The sequence below is a fragment of the Leptinotarsa decemlineata genome, unplaced genomic scaffold (assembly GCF_025532065.1).
Source record: "Leptinotarsa decemlineata unplaced genomic scaffold, Ldec_3_MD MMD2_tig00026299_RagTag_RagTag, whole genome shotgun sequence".
NCBI classification, from domain to species: Eukaryota; Metazoa; Arthropoda; class Insecta; order Coleoptera; family Chrysomelidae; genus Leptinotarsa; species Leptinotarsa decemlineata.
The window spans coordinates 10739337-10751885 of record NW_027412676.1 but is presented as its reverse complement, the minus strand read 5'-3'; the positions used below and the strand labels follow the sequence as shown (position 1 = coordinate 10751885).

The window sequence follows — 12549 nt, the reverse complement described above, 5'->3', positions numbered from 1 at the left end:
AATATTTATTAATCCAATAAAGCCAGGTACAGACATAGATAAGTAACATAAGTAATTAGGAAGAGTATATTCCAAAAGAGATTAAAAAGAATAGCAAAATTATATACTACTACAAAATAAGTTAAAAATTAAGAGATCTGCTGGCTTTGATGACATACCATCATTTTTATTAAAAAAAGTTGTCTCTTTTATAGTATCTCCTTTGACCTAACTCTTCAACCTCTCATTTTCAAATGGTAATTTTTCAGACTACCTAAAGACTGGCAGGGTCGTTCCGATTCTGAAAAAAGACATCCTCAACTGATTAGTAATTATCGTCCCATAACCATTCCCTCCATATTTTTAAAAATATTTGAATACGCCTATTTAGAGGGGCTGAATTATCACTTGAAGTTAAATCACTCAATAATCGATAATCAGCATGGATTTCGAAAAAACAAATCTACAGACAATGCTGTCCGCTCCTTTTATGAAAATCGTACTATCTTGGTCGATGCAGGCCAAAGCCCTGTTGGCATATTCTGTGATCTAAGCAGGGCTTTCGACTGCGTCAACCATACCACCCTAATAACTAAATTAATTAAAATTGGTGTTGAAGGATTTGCTCTAGAATGGACAAAATCTTATCTGTACGCACGTCGCCAGTACGATAGTATCTCAGGAGTAACTGAAAAAACGGTGACCACTTGTAATTCGGATTATCTTGACATCAGTGTAGGTGTTCCTCAGGGGTCAGTAATGTGCCCAATGAATTTCACTAGTTCGGACTTCCATTGTCTACTATATAAAACGATTGGAAATCCCTGAAACAACTAAAAAAGAAGAATTAAAAATGAGATAGGTGAAAAATCATTTTATATAGTAGACAATGGAAGTCCGAACTAGTGAAATTCATCATGAAACATTGTCAATCACCTTCAAACAATGTGCCCAATATAGTTCCTAATATATGTAAATGATATCGTTAAAGTGAACCCATCCATACATCTCACATTGTATGCGGCCGATACGTCCATACTTATTTCCAATCAATCTAATTATTCTCTAGAAAAAAGATGTAATGAAGTTCTTTCTAATCTCTATGACTGGTTCTGCATGAATTCATTATCTAAATGCAGAAAAAACTCAGTCAATACATTTTCACAACAAAAGACAAAAATAAGTGCTTACCATTCAGGTAAATGTTAATAATAAAGTTTTGGGAAATGTATCGTGTGTAAAGTTTTTGGGCCTTTACATTGATGAGTGTCTTGACTGGAGGAGACACGGTGAATCAATAATTTCTAAACTCAACTCTGTAAGCTATCTATTCAGAAACATGAGATCAGTTTTAACGGAGAAACAACTGATAATGTTATATTATGCACAGGTCGAATCCCGACTAAGATACGGAATATGTTTTTGGGGGTCATCGAATTGTTTTAATGATGTGTTCATATCGCAGAAAAAACTGATTCGTTGTATCGCTGGTGTCTCTCGTACATCTAGTTGTAGACATTTTTTTAAAACCTATCAAATCCTAACCTTGCCGTGTTTGAACATATTTGAAGTGTGTGTTTGTGGATTTTGTAATTTAAACTCTTTTAAAGCCAATAAACAAATTCACAAGGTTAATACAAGACAGCGGAATGATTTACATGTGCCATTTTCAAGAACTAATCTTTTATATAGATCACCCACTGTAACTGGACAAAGGATGTACAATAAACTTCCCCCAGAAATTAAATCATGTATAACACCGAAAGCATTCAAACAATGTCTTAGGAAGTACCTGTTGAATGGTGGATTTTATTCTTTGGAAGAGTTTTAGTCTTAGTTTATAGTTTTATTTTTGTGACAAATTCTACACATGTATCAGCATGTCTTCAAGAAAATAAAGTATTATTATTATTATATAGGAGCAAAGTGGTAGTACCTGGTGTATAAAGTGCGTGTATAGATAAATAAATTATATAACATTAAGACTAGACAAAGATTTCATTAAAAAATTCATTCAGTCTGTAGAAGAGTATCCCTATGAGCTGTTTGGCAACAGTAGGTTAAAAAAAACAATTTCAACTGGTATCATGTTTTTTTGATCAAATTACCAGTTGTCTATTGGTTGTCATGATGACATTTCATTAGTAATGTCTGTACTCATGTTATGTATACATGGTAAATAAGAGATTTTTGTGAAGTTTAAATCTTTTGCCTGTTTATTTGATATTTCATACCTCTCTGATGGTTTTTATTCAAAATCAAAGACATTGTTTCACATGCAACAATATTTTCCATATACAACGAATGGAAAAATTACATGGGGTGAATAATGAAGAAAAACGGGAGATTTATATTCAACAAAGGGAAGAATCAGGACTACCAGATATTCCCATTAACATCTTCACAAGACTGTCCCTGAATTGTAACAGGGCAGTAATGAAAGAGACAACTGCTTTGAAAGACGATTGGACGTTTCTCAAGCTGAATATTTTGAAACAAACTTCGAGCGAATTGTGCGTAGTATGTAACGCTAGACTCAATCTAAATCGGTTAACTCTGAAGTGCCTAGTCAATGTTTCTGTTTTGAAAAACATTTATATCAGAGATAACGCTAGGTCTTGCATACATCACTTGGATGAGAATGGTTTATTCCTGGGTCAAATTCTTCTTGGGATATAGTTCAATTTTCGATCATGTAGAATAAAAAAAAAGGAATTTTGTGGCTTTCTTGCAAGAACTTAGAACAGAAGAATTTAAATCGATGATTCCAATGAATAAGGATCAGTTCCGCAGATATATTTATAAAAAAGTTCTCCTGGCTTGTTTGTGCAAACTTAAACAAGGACTCTCCGACGACTTTTTGAAAATCATTTTCAAATATCCTTCACGGCAATGCACAAGTATGGCAGTTTCAAATGTGAGAAGATCACTTGCACAAAGATTCGTCCCAGAAAATATTGGTTTTGGTTCAATCATTCGGGAACAATACATTCAACGCCATGTTAATCAGTTCACAAATATATTATATAATCCAAATCCTAAACAGCGTAAAGCCCTTGCAACATAGATGGGACTTATTGTGAAGTGGAGAAAAGCAAGTATTTTAGAGTACTCCGGCAGTCTTACTGCAGACACAAAAATTACCATTTTTCGAAGCTAACATTAATTGTTGCAACCAACGGTTATATTTTGTCAATTCAAGGATCTCACTTCTCCAACCCCAGAAACAACAACGCGTCAACTATACGATATGACTTTCAGTGAGACATTAATGAGATAAGAAACTGGTTTTGTTGTTGATCATGGTTATAGAGGCGCCATTCCTCTTCTGGAAGAATCAGGTATTGTACATAAAATGCCCTACAGTGTACAGAATAGACAACAACCTACTACTGAAGAGGCTAATGCCTCTAGTCTCCCGACCAAAACCCGGTGGATAATTGAAGCGTGCAATGGACACATTAATTCAATCTTTACTTTTTTTTCGACCACAATATCAACCCATCACATTTATCATTTGAGAAACTTTCTTCTTATTGGTGGAGCAAATATTAAGAAATACGACCCAGTGATTGAAATGAGAGGAGCAGATGCAGAATTAGCCCAATTGATTCTGGAAAGATCTCGCCAGATAAATAGGGTACAGAACATAATAGAGGAAGAAAATCTTAGGAGGGGAAAATGGGGAAAATGGATACTTATATTCCTAGGCTGACTCTGGACTATTTAAGAGATTTGACTGTCGATACATATGAATTGAGACTTGATCCATCTTATGTACACGATTCAAATCAGAGGGAAGCACCAAATGAACTTCATTTCGATACCTCACTTCGATATACGATGCAGAAAAACTCAAAGTCCACAATTTAATATCACCTTCAGATGTTAGAACGGTAAAACCATCAATCAGTACATGTTTCGAACCTATATAGGTTCATCCTCAGCTAAGTTGTTTAAAATTCTACAATAAAAGAAGAACAACATAACAATAGTTAATACAATGAAGTATGAAATTACATGGAGAAGAAAATTTTAATAATGGAGAAAAGAAAATTATCACATGTTACCAATGAATAATTGGTCACAGTGACATAAGGTTTGTGTGTGGTCCTTTGAATGCTCATTCCAATGTTCACAACTATAAATGAAAGAACAAACTTGATAGATATAGATTTCACATCAAAGAGTTCAGTTTGTAAAATTTTGGTAATTTATACAATAACGGCCAATGCTTGCAACTTGCTGTAATAGACATTTCTTCAAAGCATTGCAAGATATGATTGTTGACTGTGGACTAATAACAAAGATTTTTGCGGTATTCAATGGGAATGAATTTTGCTGATCTTCCAAAAACATCAAAACCGTTCGATTCATTTGTAAAGACCATTTCAAAGTCATAAAAATTTATAGTAGTTCTGTAACAAGTGGAAACGAATTTTTTTCTCAGCACTTGTAAGTGAATATAACATATCTGAATTACTAGTTTTATGAACATGAAACGGACTTCATTCACCGGTTAATGAGCTTTCCCTAATCACGATCCGAACTGAAAAAACTAATTTGGTTGAAGCAAGTAACGATTCTAGCACACAAAATTTACGAATCAGAAAGTGTTTACAAGTGACTTTAACTTCAAAGATATCAGTTTAAAATTAATATTTCTTTTTTAAAAATTTTTTTGCTAGATTATAATTTACAGTATATAAATTTATATTTGGAAGAAACAAGTGAAGATGTCATTATAATGATAAATAGTACATTAGCATTTGAGTGAAATAGTAAGACCTGCGAGTAGCCTATTTAATCATGACATACAAGTATATTGAGTTTAATGAATTCCAAGCTCTCAATCAGGATCTTTGCATTAATGCATTGAATTAATATGAAAGTTAAATAACCGATTCGAAGGATTGTTACCAATAATTTGGAGACATCTACGTAGATTACTATATTACTAATACTTTGCTGTTTAGGGTAATGGACCGATTCACATATTTTTTTGGTTACCAAGTAGATGCCCTCCCATCTCCTCTGTAATTTTGGACCAGTACTCCTTTCTCTCTGGGTCAGTATCTCCTAGTTCGGACTTAGAGGCTGTGGTTTTGCTGACCAATCATTCTTTCATCTGGTCTATGGTTATCTATAGATATTGTCTCATAGTTTCAAAGAATTTTTCAAGCACTCTCAAGACAGTAAGCGTCTTCTGGTCAGTTTTACTGGGTGCCAAACAAATAGATCTGCAGAAAATATCATTTTCCTTTTCCAGTTATAAGCACGGATAAAGAAAATCCTGTTGCATCTATATGCCAGGAGAAATACTGGTACTAGATTGTTCAACGACTCTTATTCTCCTTCTATCCTATTCCTATCAATATTTATTGTTTTGTTCTTTACCATTCTTTCCATCATTTTTATCTGCTTTCTTATTCTTTTTCGTATTCTCTCTTGTCTTTCCTGTTGTTCTATTTGTCTTCCCTCCTTATCTTGTTGTTTTTTCCATTTCTTGCTCTAGATGCCTCAGTATAATACTTCTTGTTCTTCTTTGGCTTCTGTCCTGCTCTTCCTGCTCTTTGTTTCGCCTCCTTTCTCGTTATTTATGTTATTCTTTCTCCATTTTTTTGTTCTTATCTAATTAATTACAAGAACTCAAGCATATCTGCATCCCTTCTCAACCATTAATAGTTTCTTGGTCGCTCGTCCACTGTTCATTAACCTCTTAACTATTCCTGTCAAAATTGTGCAAACCATAAATAATAATTAAATTAAATTAATAATAATTAAAAGCCTTGAAAATTTTGAGAGGACATAAAAAAAGTATTTGCAAGATACTGAAGAGACAAAAAACATCAGATTACCAATACTTATTGGTCAGTACAAAATCCTTCAACATTTGCTGCTAATAAGCTGACTCTAAATAAAAATAAAACTGAGAATATAATAGTATTTTCCAATCCAAATATTCATCCAACTAAAAGAATAATTTTTTTAGGATTGATTATTAATGATAAATTACATTACTACGTGGTAGGAAATCATTATGAAAAATGAGAAATAAAACTTCCTGTGATTTTTTATCATTTGTTTTTGTAACTAACGTTACTGTAGTTTCGTCCTATAAGGACATTTTCAAACTAATACAATAAAATGTTTGAAAATGTCCTTATAGAACGAAACTACAGTTACTTTACTTACAATTACGAGTGGTAAAAAACCATAGAAAGTTTTATTTCTCATTTTTCATTATTAATAGCAAATTGAGCTGGTCTGATTATATCAAAGCTATGACTAGCAAACTCCCTACTGTTTTGTTTGTTCTGAGACGATTAAATATGGTCAACTTGATGACGCTCAAAAGAGCCTACTATGGATTATTTTACTCAGTTATGTCATATATTATTCTGATGGGGTCATTCAGATACTTCCGTTAGTGTTTTTAGGTGCCAGAAAAAACCATAAGATTAATAGCCAAAGCAGGTTCCAAAGAGCACAGTCGACCGATTTTTATTCAACTTGGCATTATGTCACTTCCAACATTATATATCTATAAAGTTTTACTAGAGATTCATGAAAACGTTAATAAATTTGACAGACATTGTGATCCACAAGTTTATTGAACCTGCCTAGACATAAATTAACAATTAGTAATTATTATCATTATTAAATCCTCAGTTTTATGATTTTATAATTATACTTTCAATTGACCTACACTCTTTACTATTATATGTATTTAGTAGCTGAATTTATCTTTGTAACTCCAAACAAGGATTTATGTACTCTTGACTTGCCATAAATGTACTGTATGTAAAATGGTCAAATAAAGTACTCTACTCTACTTTACTACCCAATCTCTCACCTTCTGAGACACTCGTGATGCACGCTGGACACGTCTCCTGTGCAATCACATGGTTGGATGAGTTTCTCTTTCTTATCCATGTCGTAGCATATCCAACACTCTCGTTTGTCTAGAAAAGCCTCGTCGTCGCTCTCGATTTTGATATTTCCATCTGGAATAGTCTCTTCGCTTTTCTGTTGGTCAAGTTTCGCCAACAATTTTCTGGGATTCAAAATCCATAGTTCGGCGGGTTGCATACAGTTCCAGAGCACAGCAGGATACCATATGGCAACTCCGATCTCGACGACGCGAAAAATGAGGTGGTGAAGGTTGCGAGAGTTGATTGGAACCTGCAAATAATAAATTGAGAGACGTTTTCAATGGTTATAATAGGTTACCCAACATAAAAAATGAAACGTCTACCAACCATTGATGCAATTTTTCAATGAGATTTTAAATTTACGATAAGCTCAATAAACCAAAATAATGCATGATTCTTGAAGTTAAGCTTTTCAGTTTATTTTGATTTCATTCATGAAGCCTAACGTAAATATTTATATGCACCCTTTTGGAACTTTCTACGAATGCTATGTCAATAAAGGAATAGAAAATATCAGTGATGCACTGTTTGGGACCTTTAGAGTAGTAATGAACATTATTGGAGTTTAATCCCAACACCAAACCGTTATTTTTAACACCTCGACAAGTGTTTCGATCAACAAGTAGTGTCCGACCGAAACTGGTTTTTACGACCGAAACTGAAACCGAATTTCGGCAACGGTCTCAGTTTCGGGCGAAACCGAATCCAAACCTTCCTTACAAGGATTGTTTTGAGGGAAAAATAAAGAAAACGTTATTATAATCAGTGAGTCTCTACTTTTTTATCTTTAAATCACAACGTTATGCAGTCTTCGACATTTTTACTAATTAATAATCAACATAACAAACCCTTGTTTATGAAAAAATAATAATTGCACCTTAAAACACTTGAAATAGGTGAGGTGTTTATTTGAGTAGGTGTAGATCCTTTTCATTATTTTTTACACGCTTTATATTAGCTTCATCTGTAAGTATGTATGTTTGTTTGTAATTTTCAAGCTCGGGATCTGTATTAACAGAATTATCGGCATTATTGCTTCATCTATTAGCGGGCAGATAGCGCTGTACGCAACCTCCTTGATATTTCTTTAATCTATTCGCAGGCAGATGGCGCTGTACGTAACCTCCTTGACAGGTCGTCCAAAAGAAAATCAAAATAAATAAATATAGTTTAAAAAAACTAAAAAACACGCTTTTAAGAAACATCGAACTAAAAAGTTAAAAATAAATATAGTTTTAAAAAACTAAAAAACACGCTTATAAAGAACATCGAACTAAAAAGTTAAAAATATTTTTTTTAATTAAGCTTACAACAATAACGATCGAAAAATACTAGTATTTTTGTGAAAAAAGCATGGGCCCTTTGTGCCATATTTTTTGTATATCTAGCGCCCACGCTTTTTCACAATAATACTAGTATTTTTCGATCGTTATTGTTTCAAGCTTATTTAAAAAAAATATTTTTAACTTTTTAGTTCGATGTTCTTTAAAAGTTTGTTTTTTGGTTTTTTCAAACTACATTTATTTTGAATATTATTGATGGTTTTTCAAAAATATTAAACATAAAATTACTTATTTAAGTTGTTGCCTAATATCACAATAGATACTTAATATTTATGTAATAAACAAAGTAAATCACAAAGTAAGTCACGAGTCACGACATGATTAGGCACGTGGATGCGGCAAAATGTCTTCGTCGCTTGTATGAAATTCAACGCGCCGATCATGACCGATCACAGAGCGGGAACTCCCGCATGCAGTTTCGGTTTCGGTTGTAGTTTCGGCAGGTTTGCCGACGAAACCGAAACCCGTTTTTTTGCCGAAACTCGACCGAAACCGAACTTTCGGTCGGGCACTATCACCAAGTGATCATCTTCAAGAGGAAGATGAAACAGTTTTATCTTTCTGTTGAAGATGATCACTTGGTGATCGAAACATGTATAAAGGTGTTAATAATAACAGTTTGGTGTTGGGATAAAACTCCATTAGTATTCATTATTACTGTTACCAAAATATTGTCACTACAGGCGAACTATTGATACCGAGACATCGATTATGGAACTGGATTCTTATATTTTATGGTTTTTACAAGAGCCTATTTTGCTCTTATAGACTCCCATATTAGATACGGAATTGTCTTTTGGGAAGTCTTCTCCAGAGATATATTTCAAATGATTTTTCTTCTTCAAAAAAGAACTGCCGATACATGTGCAAAGCTGCTTCTCGGGTTACATGGAAACCTCTTTTCAAAGCTCATAGTATTTTCAACAGTAGCCTCCTTAAACATTTTGGCAACTATCTATTTAATAAAGAAACACCATTTATCTTGTGTGATCCACACTTCTTCTTATAATACCCACAGTCACGATAGTAATATAGAATTGGCTATTTGTAAGACCTCCCTAGTCATGGACTCAACTATTTTCAATAATATTGAACCATTCAATAACCTGTCAGTCCAAATTTAAGAAAAAAAGGCGTACAATAGATTCAGAAAAGAGGTCAAAGTGCTTCTGGTTGATGGGATCTATAATACAGTCCAGGAATATTTTGTTGATACTTTCCACTCTTGTTACACTTACGAACTAATATTTATTCGTTAAGTATATTTTTATGTTTTCTATTGTATTTATATTTTTTAACTCGTACTCATTTACTCCACGCCCACCAAAGCTCCGTATTTTATATCTTCAATTTTATTCATATTGTTTGTATATTTTTACAGGATTTTCTGGAGATAATTATTATAAAAAATAATTATAAGACTGTCTATAAGATGTATTTTTCTTCTGACAAACTATATTTGATTTAAATCTAAAGGTAAGATGGGCTAAATCAAGTTTGCGAAATTTTTAAGAAATACATTAAAGAAGAAACATAATAAGATCAACTCACAACAATCAATCACAGAAATGAACCTAAAATTGAATCGAGGATACACAAATCTAATAATTTAACGAACACTTCAGAGTGACTAGTTTCTATCAAGGCTCTGATTTTAATTTCACTTTGAACTTAAACGTTTACTTCTCTGGCCTATCATTTTCAAAATGATAATCAAGAGTATTTACATTGCAATTATCATATCATGATTCGTAAATACATAATACATTGGGGTTTTCCTTCAGATAGGATTAATACAAGTTGATTGAACATTGAAATGAATGATTTTAAATTGTAAAGAAATATGATATTCACTTGTTCAGGAGTCAGGTTGGGTGGAAATTTCAGAGTATCCTTCTGGCCAACGGTAAGTCTTGAAGAAAAAGGCTTTTTTTGCATAACGGTTGAGTGTACGTAATACCAAAGATACCTGTTGTTGAAATACAATAAAATAACTCTCTTAAAGAAAACAGTATGCCTGCCAACAGATGTAAATATAATAAATAAGTGCCGTATTGAATAAGTTCCTAGCACAAATACCCCAGATGGTCTACTCAATCATTTCAAACAAAATCAACCTGGAATGGTTATTTTGAACTTGAGGAAATTAATGGTTTATTTGTGATGCAAACCACCTCTGAAATCTCCTCAAATGATATTCTGGTAATGGTTCATCAAATATAAAAATGATTTTTTGGGAAAGAAAGTTTTTGGCTTTCTACTACTTCATCTGATACAAAAAAAGGGATGAGAGAATCTTCCAAAGACAGGAAGGAAGTAATCAATTTGAAACTTCCTTTCTTTGGAAGATTCTCTCATCCCTTTTTTTGTATCAGATGGAGTAGTAGAAAGCCAAAAACTTTCTTTCCCAAAAAATTAATCACTCCTTAAAATGTAACCCCTTCAATTCAAATAAAAATGATAAAATTGTGTTGCCCTCATAGTATATAACAAACATAATAAATTATTGTATTTGCATAACTGAAAATGTATTCCCAACTTCGTGGAAAAGTATAATTCTGAGTTTCGAATAAAAAATATCCATCCATCAGAACCTAGAAACATCAGAACAATAAGTATTCCTCCCATATTCAACGTATTCCAAAAACACTTTATTGTGAGATTTTCACTAAATTGTTTTACAAAAACGCAACACGTGTTTCGCCATACAATGGCTTCATCTGGCGTGTAAGACACGCCAGATGAAGCCATTGTATGGCGAAACACGTGTTGCGTTTTTGTAAAACAATTTAGTGAAAATCTCACAATAAAGTGTTTTTGGAATACGTTAGTTATGGATTTTCATCAAGTATCGGCCGATTCCATCATATACCTCCCATATTCTCCAAAATATTAGAGAGGGCCTTGGAGGTACAGCCGAAAAATTATTTAGAAGAAAATTCACTCTTGTCTCAAAATATTACTGATGTTTTAATTTGAGCAGCCAATAGAGGTTATTGTACAATTTTAATATTGCTCGATCATGAACTTTTGAATGCTATTTCATCTATACAATATAGAATTATCAAAGAACGCATTGAAATTATTTGAAAATTATCTACCGAATAGGGATCAGAAAGTATGCCCATGTATTTTATTATTACCATTACTTATTTTTAATTAGGAAAAAATTCAAATTTTGATTATTAGTTACTAAAAAGCCGCAGAGACATCGGTCGAAATTAAATGACAATTAATGAAGAAAATATAACAGGGAATGAAATAAACATTTGATGAAAAAATAATTTTCATTTTAGTCATTTCAATGATTTTGCCAATTTTTTTCATTTCTGTAGCTTCTCATTCGAAACCATTTATTGAAAATGGGACTTGAATAAGAAAATTACAAACAAGTTGAAATTTCGAATTTTTTGTTGAAATTCGTTATGTCAAAATCAACTTTTTCAAAGACTTATTTTGGTATCTGCAATGCGAAGTATAATATCATGAATTCACCCTTTTCGCGGGAACGCAGTAGGCTGGGTTTGAAGCTGTTAGTCAGGCTAAGTATTGCGAAAAGTGCAGCCCATGAAGATCTACGCCTGTTTTTTGTTTTCAAAAATTACTAAAAGGGGTGTCTTCATATCAAGTGTGTCACACTGTATGAATCATGACCTTAATCAATTCATAACTCTTTCTTCTGAACATGGTCTCATTATAAATTTAAATAAATCTAATTATAATTTTATTTGGTCCTGAACTAAAAAAAAAAAATCTGATTTAAACATTCTGTTTTTATGACTTACCTTGGCACAAGTTTCACTTCTCGAAGTTATTATTAGTTTATTTAGAAATTTGTTTATTATTTCCGATGTATGTATTATAAAATGTCATGAATAACTTATATTATAATTATTATTATCAATATAAATGTAAATAATGCTTCTCTTAAACTGGCAATGATTCGAAGTTCCATAAACATATAGATAATATCCTTCAAAACGAATCTCGGAATTATTTTCAGCAACAGACACATACTTCCTCTAAGTATTAAGAAAATTATTGGTGAGTCATTTGCATTATCTATGATCAATTACATCCATGCTTTATATGCGCTGCATTTACCTAATCAATATCAGCATGGTATTATAAAATATTACAGAATCTCATACAAATTGAATGAGATTACTTGGCTGAACATGGAAAAGTAGACTCCTTCATTCAACATGTTTGTATAACAAAGTTATTCAGAGGAGATGTACACAATGTTTCTGGTTCCTGGTTCCTCACTCTCTTTAAACAATCTTTTAGCT

At 32.6% G+C, this 12549-nt stretch overlaps 1 protein-coding gene across 1 annotated transcript in view; it reads right to left on the bottom strand.

Moving 5' to 3' along the window:
• LOC111510851 (uncharacterized) overlaps nt 1-12549 on the bottom strand; it is a 51131-nt gene that overhangs the window by 9429 nt on the left and 29153 nt on the right. Inside the window, exon 6 of the mRNA XM_074180585.1 lies at nt 6836-7164. Coding sequence (XP_074036686.1) covers nt 6836-7164 — 329 coding nt within the window. The remainder of the gene's footprint in view (nt 1-6835; nt 7165-12549) is intronic.